Source organism: Entelurus aequoreus, linkage group LG20, assembly GCF_033978785.1.
Source record: "Entelurus aequoreus isolate RoL-2023_Sb linkage group LG20, RoL_Eaeq_v1.1, whole genome shotgun sequence".
Taxonomy (NCBI): domain Eukaryota; kingdom Metazoa; phylum Chordata; class Actinopteri; order Syngnathiformes; family Syngnathidae; genus Entelurus; species Entelurus aequoreus.
Window position 1 is genome coordinate 28,200,741 of NC_084750.1, and position 16,138 is coordinate 28,216,878.

The window sequence follows — 16,138 nt, forward strand, 5'->3', positions numbered from 1 at the left end:
TCCAAATCATAACAATTTATTTGGATGCAAAAGCAGTAATACACAAGGAAAAGAACCCATTAGAGGATGTAACTGTCAACATGTCTGTTTTGACGGTACAGTTGCATCCTCTAATCAAATCAGACATGTTTGAACTCTACATTAGCAGGTCTATGCACCGTTTTGGAAGTCAAGGACAATCCTTCAATCATCAGCAGAGACAAAAGTAAGTGACCCTGACTTTTGTGTCAACAGGAAAGCACTTAAGTCAATGAGTAGTGTGTTTTGGAACATTGGACATGCTTTATTTCAGAACTTTTCACAATTTATTTAAACATCTCACATATACAAAATAGGTACAATAGACTTTGGGATGTCATTTTTTGAGGGAGAGAGAGAGACAGAGAGGGAGAAAGAGAGAGGAGACAGGTGGCCTAAAAATCCATTCGGGATTGGATGAAAGAAATTGATGCCAGTATGAAGTCTGGATGTGGGGTTTAAAACTTGAACAAAAACCCAAAACAAACTAAAAATTTCAAGACAAACCAAAAACATGAAACAAATACTAGACATCAGGTTGAGAAGTATTCCACCTACTTAAAGTGGGAGTATCAGAGGACCAATGCAAGACTCCTCCAGGGTCAATACAAAGGAATACAGAATCCAGTGGTTTTGTCCACAATTTTAGCACCATTGATCTCTACTTCAAGTTACCGAGCACCTTTCCATTGAAGCATTAAAAGCTCAAACATCTCTGTTGTGGACCCGGGATTTTGCCTATCTAAGTACATGCATGAGGTAGTTCAAACCTTATTTTCATGGAAATTGTGGTTTTAAACCTCCTCTTTGGAAGATATACAAAGACCACAAAGTGATGCGTACTTTCAGCGTTTTTATTACACTTCTTTGATTTTTTACAAAAGGATGACATGATGTCCCACAACAAGGTGTTTTCCCGCGTCCCTTTGGGTTGCTGTATTCATTTGCATTGCACGATCGCTCCTTTCAGTCCGTTCAGTCCTCTCCGATAGTTGCCCATCTTAAGCAAGTGGATGCGCAGTGAGAAATCAGCATTTAAAAAAAACAAAAACACGAAAAGAAAGGGCAGAGATTTCTTTTTTTTTTCGTTCGTTCTTTCTCTCTTTTGGGGTGTTAATTTATCATGAGTCTACTTATTTGAAACAGACTGGGCCAATGTCCAAACCAAACTCCTGATCAGCTCCACCAATGTCCAAAGGTGCAATGTCGAGGATGGGCAGGCGAGATGGTTTATTCGTTCTGTACTCAATCACTGTCTTGCTCCACTCACCAGTGTGTCTCTGGGGGAGGGGGGTAGACGAGAAAAAAAAAGACTCTGTTTCAATATGGTGCTCAGCAAAGCTAGGGGGAACTACGAGACTAACGATACTTACAGTGCAACCGTCCTCCAGAATGGAGAAAGTGAAGCGGCTGTTGCCCTCGGCCCTCAGCTCCACATCGTTGGAGCCACCAAGAACCACGGCTTTCTTCAGGTTGCCGGTCTCGGCGTCCATGTAGGCGACGCTGTTCTTGCAGTGGTAGGTGATGTTCTGGCTAGCATGGTTGGACAGCAGGCGCATGAAAGCCAGCTGGGTGGCCATGCTCTGTGGGCTGAGGGTCTCGTCGTTGTAGGTGAACTGCAAAAAAAGACGTAGCCATGTAACTTTCTGAAAATTGGACCGCGGTGCGACGATAAACCCTAAAGTTATTCAGCTCACCTCGGTACCGCCGTTGATGGTCTCTCCGAACCACACGTGCTTCATGCTCTCTGTGCTTCTGTACCAGTTCTTCTTGGCGATGCTCTCAGGGTGGGCATGGATGCAAGTCTCACGTGAGGCGAAGTTACAGAAGACCTTGATGGCGTCGTTGATGCAACCCTGGTTAGGGTCGATCCAGTAAAATCCTGCAGGGAGCAAGACAGTCGATTGGTTTCGCTGCACGATTAATTTCTAATTTCGAGAAGGTTTTCAACTGACCGCTGGTCCATTCGGGGTGGCCCAGCTTGATGTCGCGGCAAGTGCGGGCGGGGTTCTTCCTGGATCCCTCAGGGGTGAGCAGGTTCTCGATCTGAGTGTTCAGGGACTTGATGGTGGCGTCGACTTCGTAATCCTTAGCTCTCATGGCGGGCTGATCAGCTCTGTACTCATCGTAGCCTGAAAGATCATATCCGCCACCAGCAGGGCCAGCAGGTCCAGGCAGACCAGCAGGTCCAACGGGACCCTAATGGAGACAAGATAAGGCTTTGATATGCTGAATATAAAATGTGTGTCAGCTTTTAGAAGATATACTTACAACAGGGCCGATGTGTCCAGGGGGTCCACGAGGACCAGCAGGGCCAATGCTACCATGGGCACCAGCTCTACCATCCTTACCAGGGGGTCCGTGGGGTCCGGCAGGACCCTGAAGAGGGAGACAAACATTGTGTTATGCTGAGCAATATCAAAGTCAAGTACATATGTGAAAACAGACTAGGGATCAGAACATTTCACTCACTCTAGGTCCAGCGTGTCCATTAGGACCTGCAGCTCCGGTGTCACCAGGGGCTCCCTGGAAGGAGCATGACATGACAATGCAGTGATTCCAAGGTAAGCAATTATAAACAATACAAGCTACAGTCTACCTTAGGGATATTCAACTGTAGTGTTTTGGGGGCCACATTTTCATAAAGCTATTGACTGAGAGGCAAACTTAATCCGTGACTATTTGTCTTATTTTGTATATTCTGGAGAACCAGTGTCCTTTACAGTGGATATTTGATTTTGCTGTATTTTTTGTCAGTTACAGAACGCTCTGCTGTTTTTAAAGATCTTCTGCAAAAAAAGCAAGTCAAAGATCCATGCATCTGAATCCTACAAGCTACAACAACACCTTAGTTACATGAATCACAGAAAACTGCCCAAAAGAAGAGGACTTTAAGGAGAGCCTCGAGGAACGCCTCAGTTATGTAAATCACAAATTAGGACCCCAATGTTCTATGTTTGCAGCAAGGTTCAAATGTCAATGCAAGGATCTTTGAATGTGTTTACATGGTCCAAGTTCCTCTTTACGACAGGAGCACTCTAGTTTTTTTTAGGAATTTGCGGCAAAAATGTTTGTTTCCCAAGTTTTGAACCGCCCGTACGGTGTCATTCTCGGCTTGCCAGTTGATAAGCCCTGGTCTAGCTTCATGCTAAAGCTTACAGATGGTCCTTGAATTCCCTGGAGACCAGGGTGTCCACGAAGACCCTTCATTCCTCTCTCTCCTCTGTCTCCACCAACGCCCTTCTCTCCACGGACACCAGCGGGTCCCTACAACATGTACATACACCTTGTTGTTGGAGCACAATGACACATCAAATTATCTTTAGATTCTAGGCTCTACTTACAGCAGCACCTCTGGCTCCAGCGGCTCCAGCAGCTCCAGCATGGCCTGAGTGGCCCTATAGATACAGACAGACATCATCAATTGTCAGAAATCTGTTGAACAAAAACCTTGCTGTGGGAAAACATACAGCATCTCCACGGTTTCCAGGTCTTCCAGAGGCTCCACTTGGTCCAGCAGGTCCGGGAGCACCAGCCAGTCCGAGGGCACCAGCGGGGCCAGCGTCACCACGATCTCCCTGAAAACATCAGAAGATGGCAGGTTAAGGTAAGAACAGAGTATTTTCTGTACATTAGGACAATACCTTGAGTCCAGGAGCACCAGGACGACCAGGAGGTCCATCGTTACCAGGACTACCCTGTGAATTTGACAGCATACATGTTAACACCAAGCCCTAATCAAAACAAGATGGAACTGAATAGAGCTCAGTACCTCACGTCCAGCCTCTCCTTGAGGTCCGGTCATACCAGGCATGCCAATGTTGCCAGGGGCACCACGAGGTCCGGCGGCACCAGCGGGTCCAACTCTACCAGGCTCTCCCTATGATGTGTCAAAATGAAGGAATTTGATTACTTGTCCCAAAGATGCTGCAGAGAGAAGTTTTAGTGTCAGAAATCAACACTTACAACACCACCGGGACCGCCAGGAGTACCACGATCTCCTCTAGCTCCAGGAAGACCAACAAATCCTTGAAGTCCAAGAGGTCCAGATGTTCCAGAAGGACCAGGAGCACCCTATGCCCAAAACAGAATGAATTATGATTATGGACGACATGAGCATTTGGTGAGTGAATGCATTCCAACTTACAGCAGGACCCGACTCTCCGGAAGAACCCTTCTCTCCAGCAGGACCGGGAGCTCCGACCATACCCTGCTCTCCGCTGGGACCAGCGGGACCTGGGTCGCCACGGAGACCACGAGGACCATCCTTACCAGCGGGACCAGCAGGGCCAGAGGGGCCGACAATACCCTTAGAGTGGAGAAGGGAAGAGGAGGATGTGTCAAACGTGTGTACAGCGGCACCTCATCTTAAGAGTGTTTTGAGATAGGAGTTGTCGCCCTCGGCTAATTGTTATGCTTTAAATTGCAAGCATACATATGAGTTACAAGCATACCCGCCATTAGTTTGTGTTGCGAATACCACACACTAGCAATAGCTTACAGCTAGAGATGGACATTACTTTGTTTTCCAGCCACTGGAACGAAGACAGTACTGAGAGGAATACTCGGATTTGATTTGAGATACAAGTGGTTTGAGTTAAGAGCCACGTAGGTTGAAGTACCATTGTCTTCCTTTTGTGTGCTTAGTGTCAGTGATCTAAAATGTACTCACAGCAGGTCCAGCAGGTCCAGCTCTGCCAGCAGGTCCGGGGAAACCAGTCTGACCCTAACAACAAAAAAGTAAAAGCTCAGTCTTTCCTCAAAATAGAAAATTCAACAAATAAGAACTAAACTGACATTCACATGAAAACTAGCTGTTACAAGTAGTCGTCATATGAGTGAGTGAACACAATGTATTTCTGAGGGATATATTAACAAATCCTGCAGCGCTGCAAATGATATATACTGAATGTTTTAATACTCACGGGAGGACCATTGTCTCCACGGCCACCAGTGGGTCCAGCAGGTCCGGAAGGACCCTGCAAGGCAGGTAAATAAACACATTTAATTCCGTATCGGCGCCTTATGACTTAATGACATCTACACAATTCCAAGAAAAAAAACATTGGTCTAAAAATTCATCAATGGTATACTAACAGAAGGTCCAGATTGTCCAGCGGGGCCAGCAGGGCCAGAGGGGCCAACATCTCCCTTTCCTCCAGCAGGTCCACGCTCTCCTCTTACTCCGGTCTGACCGTTAGCGCCCTGTAAGGTGGAGTAGTAGCAAGGTTTAACTATAGTTTCTGATAACGTATACAGTACAAGTGTTTCCTGTTCAACATCTTTGATAGGAAGCCACTATAAGTGTGTTGGCTTACAGGGGGTCCAGCAAATCCAGGGGCTCCAGCAGGTCCAACCTCTCCACGCTCGCCCTGTGCTCAGAAACAACAACCCCACTAAGCAATATATTTCAAAACAACACAAAGGTTGAATTTTTTTTAACAATCGCAACTTACAGAGGCACCACGGACTCCAGCTGGGCCAGAGGGTCCGAAGGATCCAGACTCACCCTGCAAATGAGACTTACAATGAAGTGTGTACTAATACGAGTATATATTGACAGTTTGAAACCAAAACTATGAGATATGAATGCAACTTCTTGGTTCTTGAATATTTTATGCTTATATGAGATGATCTTTATGTCTAAAACATTCCAGTAGCTTCTGTGGTCAACTTGCCTTGTCACCATTGGCTCCCGTGGGTCCAGGAGGTCCAATGGGTCCTTGGGGACCCTAGAACACAGGAAGGGTGGGAAAATTATAAACCTTCACTCTTGACAATTGTGTATTAAGAGCTTGAGGATGAGAGCTGTGCTTACACGGGCACCATCTCTGCCGTGATTGCCGTCGGGTCCTTTGTGTCCGACCTCTCCCTGTGCAAGAATGAAGAAAACAAGTTGAAACCCAACATACCACTAAAGTCCTATTGAAGATCCATTTTTTTGTTATTTGGTGAAGACCTTCTCTCCCTTGACTCCGGAGGGACCAGCAGCTCCACGTTCTCCGGGCATGCCACCAGCTCCTTGGTGTCCAGGGGCACCAGCAAGTCCAGCAACGCCAGGCTCTCCCTGGAATTGGATAAGAAAAAAACTCATTATGTTACTTCAATTCATACTGAAGCACAACCAAGAGTCAGGCCTCCTCCGCTTCACCTTTCACCTCTCTAGTTTACCACAATCTATCTTACCTTGCCACCATCAGCACCAGGAGCTCCAGCAGGTCCACGTCCTCCCATAGGTCCCTGAGCTCCAGAAGATCCAGCAGCACCGGGGTTACCACGCTCGCCCTGCAAGAACGCACACAGGCGAGTCAGTGGAAGGCTCGGTGGTTATCGTCATTGTGATGCTCGGGAAAATAAAGCACATACTTTGGCACCAGCGGGTCCAGCGACTCCTTGGTCTCCGGGGATACCCTGTTGGAGGACGCATCAGGTTGGTTAGCTGGTTATTTAAGCTGTATGAAATATTGTTTATTAGGACTACTTACTCTGTCTCCGGGCTTGCCAGCCTCTCCAGCACCACCAGCGGGACCAGACAGACCCTAAAAAATGTCAAGTGACAACTTTGGTGCGAAATTGTGGTCATTGTTTAGCTTATTTTGAACATGTTTACACCCTTGTTTACAATTGATTCATGCAAAAAACCTAATTTGATTCCATCTATAGAGGTCAATGAGACAAAGGTAACGTTGACTGAAGGCTCCCAACAAACCTGGAAACCAGGAGCTCCAGATGGTCCTTGCTCTCCCTTCTCACCAGGACCGCCCTGCAGTCGGAAAGAGCAAAGCACTATTAAAAAAACGTACCAAGTACGATAGCACATCATGATCAAAATAAAAGCTTTAAACCACAAGAATACTTACAGTAACTCCCATGGGGCCAGTAGCTCCATTGTTGCCATCAGGTCCAGGGACGCCCTACACAATGAGGCATCGCACAATTCAATAACTACTTCTTCATATTACACCAAAATTGTGCGATGCCTCACCGCAATGAGGCATCGCACAATAAATAACTACTTCTTCATATTACACCAAAATTGTGCGATGCCTCAGCACAATGAGGCATCGCACAATTCAATAACTACTTCTTCATATTACCCCAAGTCAGTCATCTGACTTACTCTCAGTCCAGTCGCTCCGGTAGCTCCCTTGTCTCCAGGTTTGCCGGCCTCACCCTAAAAGAGGTAAACATGTGACTTAGTTGACATTTATTATGCATTGTCCATAGAAATGCTCCTCTCATATATATACTGCTCTTATTTGTCAACCTCGTTTTTATAGACGAGCCAGAAAAATGGCTGCTTGTAAGAGTGAAAATGTATGACTGTTTGTGTATAATCGCCTCATGATGTATTTTAGCATAATTTTTTTCACATACAAAGTTATGGCTAACTTGCTTTGAAATTATAAATCAAGCAGATATTCAAGCATTTATTTTCATTTGACCAAAAAAAATGTTTGGAATTTATGACAATATAAGATTGTTTGTAAGATACACAATTGCCTGCAGTCCATGCATATTTTCTGTCAAAATTGAAAGAAGGTGTACATTTATTAAAAAATATGACGTGCTTTATTGATGAACATTACCATGTTTTTGGCGGGCCAGATCTGGCCTCCGGGCGTTAAGTTTGACACCGGTTTTATATAGCATATCTAATTCTTGTTTCTACTCACAGTAGCTCCCTTGGGTCCAGGGAAGCCGACGTTTCCGGGCTGGCCTCTTGGTCCAGTTGGGCCGGGAGGACCGGTGCGGCCATCTTGTCCAGCAGGACCCTACAGAAGGAAACGGGAAGTAATGAAAATCGTTATCACAAGTAGAAAAGATTAAACTGATAAATCAAACTTTCTCTAAGTTCACTCACAGAAGGTCCCTCCTTTCCTGTGGGTCCAGAGCTTCCTGGGCTTCCTGGTAGACCCTGTTGGGATGTAGAAGTAGAATGTTGATGAGCCAATGTTGATGAGCCATCGATTTGTGGCACCAGAGCTACAGTCTGCAGTGGACATTTGTTTTTGGTGTATTTCTATTGTCAGAAATACATAACATTTGTGTTATGCATAACACAAATGTCCACTGCCGAGGACCCTGGTTCTTTGGAGGATATCTATTTTAGTACTTACCCTAAGACCAGCAGGTCCGGGCTCACCAGCACGGCCAGCATCTCCAGGGGGTCCGCGAGGTCCGGCAGAACCACTGGCACCACGAGCACCAGGCATGCCCTATACGCGACATGCACCAGGGGGTACGTCATAAAACTGAGGTGCAGGTTTTTACGTCATGTGTGATGCCCCACTTACAAGTGGGCCGACTCGTCCCTCAACACCGGGCATTCCACGGCTACCGGGAGAGCCCTAGAGGAGACACGACCACGCCACTGTCAGAGGTGAAGACAAGAAAAAGATGGCTGCCGATGTTGGTAACACCACTCACTCTGGATCCACGGGCACCAGCAGGGCCGCTGGCACCAACCTCGCCATTGGGTCCACGTTTGCCCTCCTCACCCTGAGAACCAGGGGCTCCCTGTGGTCCGGCGCTGCCCTGTAGAATAAAGATATTTAATTATCCAGACATAACATTAAATAATACTGTCATAAAACATGGATGTGATTCCGACGTACAGGCTCGCCCTTGGCACCAACATCTCCCTTCACACCCTGAACACCAGGATCTCCCTGAAACACAACCGGAAGCGTTCAATACCAATACACAATGATTATGTAGGTGTGTTTCTGTGTGCAAGTGAACTCACAGCCAAGCCTCTGGGACCAGCAGCACCCTGAGGTCCCTGAGGTCCAGGTCCTCCTCTAGGTCCAGGGAAACCAGGGGCTCCAGCAGCACCAGGGGTACCCTAAAAACGACACAAATTTGAGAACCACTTCGCAGAATACCAATGTGAACCCAAAATTATTTGCATATGAGTCACGTGAGGAAGATATTCGGAACACTTACAGTAGCTCCCTTGGCTCCATTGAGGCCATTAGCACCAGGGTTACCCTAGGGGAGAAGAAATGTTTTGATAATAAGACAAACAACTCAGTATACTTGTAAATAACACAGTTTTAATCCAATTGTATATGTATCAGCTCAATGTCAGTGAAAAGACAAGGGAACATTTCTGAATGATAAGAATACAATTAAAAAGTGTACTTACAACGGGACCGACGGGGCCAACAGCACCATTGGCACCGGGCTCTCCTCTTGCTCCCTGAGGTCCAGAGGGACCGGAGGCACCAGCAGCTCCAACCTCTCCCTGTCAATGAGCAAATGCATCTTGATCAATACATGTACAGGTGATCGCATCAACCATTGAGAGAGAGAATGGGAGACCTACCTTGGGTCCTGGACCGCCGGGGAAACCTGGGGCACCGGCAGCACCAACGGGTCCCTGTGGAGAGAAAATGTCGTAATGCATCACCCCAAAATTGTCTTTTTTCTTTTTACTCTAGAAAGCTACTTACAGCAGCACCAGCGGGTCCGGTGTTGCCATCGGCACCCCGAGCACCAGCAGGGCCAGCAGGGCCAGCACGACCTCTCTCACCAGACAGACCGCGAGGTCCCTAGATGGGGTGGAGCGCGTGAGAGACAATAACACCTGTGGGCATGTTGGGCGTCCATGCTGGATGCGACACTTACAACCAGTCCGGGTCTTCCAGCAGCTCCATGGGCACCGGACTCACCCTGGAAGGAGGAGGAAAGAGAAAACGGTAAAATACCAGAAAAGGAACCAGCATTAGGATGATTATTGTCTATTGATCGCTGCTTTCTCACCTTGGCTCCAGCGGAGCCGGCCTCTCCCTTGCGTCCATCCAAGCCATTGTAACCCTGCAGCAAGAAAGGGGCAATGATAGGGAAGCCATTTTGATTTATGTGCCTGAGTTATTTGACCATTGATTTTTTTGGTCAGCGTTTGACTCACTCTGTGTCCCTTCATTCCAGGAAGTCCAGGGGTTCCGGGGAATCCACGAGCACCCTGCAGTTAATAACACACAATATTTGTGAGAGGAGTTCTTTAAATGAGAGTTAATTGTCTGCTGAGGTGTGGGACTTATACCTGAGAACCGGGGACACCTCTGTCTCCGGGCTTGCCAGGTCTGCCATTGTTACCCTGGAAGTGAACAAATCCATTTAATTCAAGATGGTATTTATCGTTGAGAAAATGTTTACTTACGTCCTCTCCAACTTTGCCAGGAGGTCCAGGGGGGCCACGAGGACCAAGGGGTCCCTGAGACAAAAATAATCAGTGTTCTCCAAAGCATAAGAAGTATTTTGGGGTTGTTTTGCAATAAGAAAATATCTCACAGTCTGTCCGGGCTCTCCGGGCTCACCAGGGTGTCCGGTGTGTCCCTGAGGACCCTGTCATGACAAATAAGACATGTAACAGTCAGTCACAGTCAGGTTCAACTGGGACTTGAGTGAACTTACAGGGGGTCCAGGAGGTCCGGGAGGGCCTCTGTTTCCCATCATACCCTGAGAAGAAGGAATCATGAGTGTGGTTCAACAAACAGTGTCATGTGCTGCAATATTTCTATGTTTCATAGAGGGCTCCTTACCATGGGTCCAGGACCGGGATCAGGAGCCTTAACGCCATCATACTGAGCAGCAAAGTTCTGCAAAGGACAAGAAATTGTGTCAAATAAATTATTTTGAGCGGGGGAAGTATTTTAGTATAGACAGGTGCATTGCAAGTTTGCACCAGGTGATCGCACACAAAAGTATTTTTGCCCTAAATATAAGGTCAACTTACTCCTCCAAGTCCAGGGGGACCAGGGGGGCCAGCGGGGCCGGGGAGTCCGGGTTTTCCATCTTTTCCATTAGGTCCCTGGGGACCCTGGAGAAGAGAGAAACATGGCCGTGAGTTGTTGTCATAAATGAGCACAGCTAATGAGGTTGGAAGGTCAACAAAGTCTAGGTCCTACGCCCAAAAAGTCCACTTTTAGCGATTCAACTGATTGAATTCAAATGAACTCACCCGGTCACCTCGAGGTCCTTTGTCTCCTCGGGGGCCCTGCAGCAGGAAAAGCACTCAGTTAGCATCAAGTACTTAGCAGATGTCTCTCCACTTTCCTTTCTTAGCTACTCAAAAGCCCAGAGTAAAGCACACTGGACGCGAGCATATACAGATATATAGAAACAAACTTGCACAAGCGAGTTAGGACACATTTTCAGTGCCCTTTGACCTCGTCTTGGCTCTACTTATGCCGTGCAGTCAGGTGTAATGAGATTATGTGCTCACCTTCATTCTGCTCTAGATAAGACAAGAAGATAAATACATGTCATTGAAATGTATTTCTTCAGTCTTCATGTGTGACTATAGAATAATGCTCAAGGATCACTCGGATGCAATGCACATGTGCAGACCGGCTAGCATGAGAGTCCACTTGCGAGCGCTTTAGTGTGCTAATAATGCATTGGAGTGGAGATGCTGATGACAAGTTTGGGCAATCTCAATTGTGAGTTTCAATGTGGATACGCTTGTTTAGCTGGTCTGAGATCAGATCCCATCCCTGAATGTAAAATGATGAGGAAGTCTGCTGCCCCTTAGAAAGGCTCCTTTGTGCCATGCAGGCCCCAAGTGGGCGCCTCAGCTTTCACTGACAGCCTTTAGCCAATCGGACCCTCACCTACACCGAGGACAGATGGGAGGAATAACTTTGGGCGAGAAGGGGCACAAGTTTGCAACTCCTTAAGATTGCTCAAATTGTTCAGGACCGTCAGAGAGGTCTCCTTCGGAAGGTAACGCTTACTCGAAATCCCCTTTGTGTTTGATGTTTGCATGCATGCATGTACTAACCGAGTCTGTGGCCACGGGCAGGTGAAGAGGAGGCAGCGGGAGGGGAGAAAAGGGAATATTCCGTTAGAACACAAGCAACTTTAGAGCAACCAAACAAAACCTGCTGTTTAGAAACTAATCCTATTTCCTGCATGTGAACCACCAGATGTTTGGAATGTGCTTGTTGCAGGAGCCTACTTCAAAATGTTCTCAACAACAATGCAAATCCAAGCATTCCAGACCGGCTAACAGTCCTGAACATGAATAATCCTTGTAGATGCACGCATAGTCAGCCTGCAAACAACAACTACACCGTTGGATAACATTTGATGAATGTATCTTGTCAAATGCCATTTGGGCAAAAAATCTGTTTAAAAATGGTGCAAATGCATGTGTTATGTCTCACAGTGCTGCAATATGATGCATCTTTGAATATGGACCAGATGATTCTGGATGGTTTTCAGCAGTACAGGACCTCCCCGTGAACTCTGAAGCGTCGTGTGCTATCTGCACCACAAGGTGGCGCCAATGGGCATACCAGGTGACGTCACACTGTTGCGCTAACTGGTAGTCGATCGTTTAAATGTGCTAAATTTCCATTTAACAGCACATATATCTGTATGTAAATAGCATGAAAGCATAAAGGATGACGTTCGAAGTTTTGATTTTAATTAAACTAATAATTAATTTAATAACACATGATTTAAAAAAAACAACGTTACACAGTGAAATTAGTGTTATTTCTACTTTTTTTTATAAAACATAACTCAATTTGGGTTCTAAGATGTAGTTTGCAGCAATGACCACCAGGGGGAGCCCTTGCAGTTTTCCTATAGTAAACCTTCATCTCTTGAGGTCTGGATGGAACAATAAGTACAACGCCCCAAATCTCTTGACTACACAAACAACACACTAAAGAGGATGCAAATACGACTCGTTTCGATCGCTCACGCGAAAACAAACTTTTTTTCAGGAGTGCATGATATACCCCTATGAGAATTACCGTATCCTTGGGAATAAAAAGAGAAGATTCCTCTGCATTCCTCCTTTTCACACACACACACACACACACACACACACACACACACACACACACACACACACACACACACACACACACACACACACACACACACACACATATATATATATATATATATATATATATATATATATATATATATATATATATATATATATATATATATATATATATATATATATATATATATATATATATATATATATATATATATATATGTGTGTGTGTGTGTGTGTGTAAACCAGCAGATCTGTCTTCATGTTGATGTAAGTTCCAAACCAAAGGAAGAAAAAAGATCCTCAAGCAGCGTGGGTGTAAATATCCATCAGAGAAAAGAGCAGATAATCACACTTACATTGACATGTTGCTAGGTATGAAGTTACTGCAAGCAGCAACAGAATCCGAGTATCCACAAAGCTGAGCATGTCTATGCAGACATGCAGACTCCTTGTGCTGCTGTGCCCCTGTTTTTAAACCACCTTCAAGCAGGCATACAGTTGAGGTGACGCTAGTAACTCCAAACTGAGCAGAAGCCTGCAGCCGTGATGCTAGAATAATAAAGTTCCATCAGGCCTATTTATATGGCAGGAGGGTCCCGGGTCTGCGTGTCAAAAGTCAGCCCACCGGCCAATGAGAGACGAGAAACCCAATCTGACTCCCATCCCTCTCCTGCTCGCATCTCCCAGCCTCCTCTGCGCCACCACGCACCGCCAGAGACTGTTTGGCAGGACTTTACGCCGTGATGACGAGTGCATCGATTTAATTAGATCCATTCTTTTTGAGGACGTGGACAGCGTCGAGGCTTAAAAAGGGAGAGGAAGGCGCACCGGTTTTTTCCCCCTCTTTCTTTTGCGCGGCGCCGGGAAGAGCGGACGGGTCGACTTTGCGCGCGTTTGGCTGCGCGTAAAATGTACCCTAGGCGTGCAATGGCCAACTGTGCTGCCGTTTGGATGTAGAAAAACTCTTTATTTTCTTCGATCTATGTTTGGAAAATGTAGTTCAGCTTTTTTTTTCTGCAAACATTTCCCCTTTTTTGGTCATGTAGCCCACGAATGTACACAAATAAAAGACTCGAGCAAACGTGTCCAAAGTGTTTGCGGCCCACAGCTAATTTTTCATTCTAAAATTACGAGTACACAAAGAAAACAGAACAAGTGGAATAAAGTGTGTATAGAGAAAAAGTTAAAATGTTGACACAAATAAGACAAGACTGTTTTTTCTCTAAAACTGTAAATGCTCAAAAATAATAATACATCAAAATCAATGTTGTTATTATTGACCTATTGAAGGCTCCAATCAATCAAATCAAATATTCCACTTATAGGGAAATATTACATATTTTGGGTGTTTGCCATATAAAAACAAATGTTTTCATTGACAAAAATGCCATAAAGCATAAAAATAAGACCATTTTTAATCTAATTGTAAAGTAAGTAGTAGTAAAAAAAAACAACATATACATATATGACTCATTCTTTACCCTTTTATGAGTGGGCCCGTTTTGAATCCCTGAGATCTTAAGTGTTATTATTCTTTTATTTTAATCATTGCTCAAAAAATAATAATAAATCAAAATCAATGTTTCCACTTGTTGACCTTTTTAAGGGTCCAATTACTTAATTCACCACAAATATTCCACTTTGAAATATTTTGTGGGAAAATATTGCATATTTTGTGTTTTTTTGTGGCCATTTTCTTTAAAAAAAGAGGGTATACATTTTAAAAAAAAAACAAATACAATTTTATATCAACAGGTAGCTCTGAAGTTGGTCTCGAGATTGAAGCGTTGAAAGTAAAAATAAAAAAAATTGTTGTATGACTTTTAAAACTTTTCCGACAGAGACCATTTCGGGTCCCCGGGAACCTTTAACATTCACCAAACTGGAGAATTGTGTGGGTTTTCAAATGGAAACATTTCAAAATGGCCCCCACATGCTTTGATCATTCAGTGAGCGGCCATCAGTGGAAAATGTTTGGACACCCCATGGAGTCTTTCCCCGTAAGTCCACATGACCAGACTTGTCACCCCTCACTCACAACACCTCCCAGCCCCTTGCAAACAACTTTCTACAAACATGCACACATTTATGAACACAACAACGACTGCAGGTTGGAAAGAAAACTGCACTTGATGGACATGCGAACATAAGTTTAGGCCCTGCTCTTCCCTCCAGCACTCGCAGATGCACCTCAGAACCTGGCTGAGTCAAAAGGACGCAGAGAAAAGAGGCAGCAGGCGAGGAGGGGCGGGTGTATGAAATGTGTCTTCAAGATGGCCGGCCTCCCACTCAGTGCAGAGTTACATTGTCATGTTTGCCACAAGCGCTGGGGAGGAAAGAAAAGAGGAGATGCCAAGATGGCGGCAAAGCTCCACATCATCAGCTTTAACATAAAACGCTGGTCAGGTTGTCTTTCGGAAGAGTTTCTCTTCATACCTTTAAAAAGGTGCATAGATAATTTTTCCTCTACCAAAGAATGTGAAGGGAGCATGCTGTACTCCACTCACTTCCTGATTGAACCCTCTTCCACTCACTTCCTGGTTGAACCCTCTTCCACTCACTTCCTGGTTGAACTTCATTCCACTCACTTCCTGTTGAACTTCCTTCCACTCACTTCCTAGTTTAACCCTCTTCCACTCACTTCCTGGTTGAACCCTCTTCCACTCGCTTCGTGGTTGAACTCTCTTCCACTCATTTGCTGGTTGAACCCTCTTCCACTCACTTCCTGGTTGAACTTCATTCCACTCACTTCCTGTTGAACTTCCTTCCACTCACTTCCTGGTTGAACTCTCTTCCACTCACTTCCTAGTTGAACCCTCTTCCACTCACTTCCTAGTTGAACCCTCTTCCACTCACTTCCTGGTTGAACCCTCTTCAATCAATCAATCAATCAATCAATGTTTACTTATATGGCCCTAAATCACGAGCCACAATGACATCCTCAGCTCAGATCCCACATCAGGGCAAGGAAAAACTCAACCCAAAAACTCACTTCCTGGTTGAACCCTCTTCCACTCACTTCCTGGTTGAACCCTCTTCCACTCACTTTCTGGTTGAACCCTCTTCCATTCACTTCCTGGTTGAACCCTCTTCCACTCACTTCCTGGTTGAACCCTTTTCCAGAACCTGGTCAACTGTCGGGGTGCAAGGAGGATATGCCACAGAGGCGCTAATACATGCTTGTCAAAATCAGCTCTCTTTGCATTTCTGACCTTAGATCAGAACCCTGCAGAGTCCTCCAGATGTGCAGTGCTCCTATTGAGCCTGTCCTCCAACCCAAAGTCTCTGAGTGTCTCAGATATCACAAAC

General features: G+C 45.4%; 1 protein-coding gene across 1 annotated transcript; it reads right to left on the reverse strand.

The window, feature by feature from the left end:
• Positions 1-858: 858 nt before the first annotated feature.
• On the reverse strand, positions 859-13,384 carry LOC133636159 (collagen alpha-2(I) chain-like). Its single transcript, XM_062029890.1, has 49 exons — positions 13,186-13,384; positions 10,988-11,040; positions 10,763-10,846; positions 10,569-10,625; positions 10,441-10,485; positions 10,318-10,371; positions 10,187-10,240; positions 10,070-10,123; positions 9,935-9,988; positions 9,787-9,840; positions 9,652-9,696; positions 9,477-9,575; positions 9,350-9,403; positions 9,170-9,268; positions 8,968-9,012; positions 8,768-8,866; positions 8,637-8,690; positions 8,449-8,556; positions 8,316-8,369; positions 8,139-8,237; positions 7,883-7,936; positions 7,695-7,793; positions 7,139-7,192; positions 6,879-6,932; positions 6,728-6,781; positions 6,504-6,557; positions 6,385-6,429; positions 6,205-6,303; positions 5,978-6,085; positions 5,837-5,890; positions 5,697-5,750; positions 5,475-5,528; positions 5,337-5,390; positions 5,116-5,223; positions 4,944-4,997; positions 4,691-4,744; positions 4,166-4,327; positions 3,985-4,092; positions 3,791-3,898; positions 3,663-3,716; positions 3,489-3,596; positions 3,363-3,416; positions 3,178-3,285; positions 2,491-2,544; positions 2,290-2,397; positions 1,974-2,217; positions 1,716-1,900; positions 1,392-1,634; positions 859-1,298 (listed from the first exon to the last, which is right to left on the reverse strand). The coding sequence occupies exons 1-49, from the start codon at positions 13,253-13,255 to the stop codon at positions 1,152-1,154; spliced, it is 4,071 nt and encodes a 1,356-aa protein (XP_061885874.1). The 5' UTR covers positions 13,256-13,384; the 3' UTR covers positions 859-1,151.
• Positions 13,385-16,138: the final 2,754 nt, after the last annotated feature.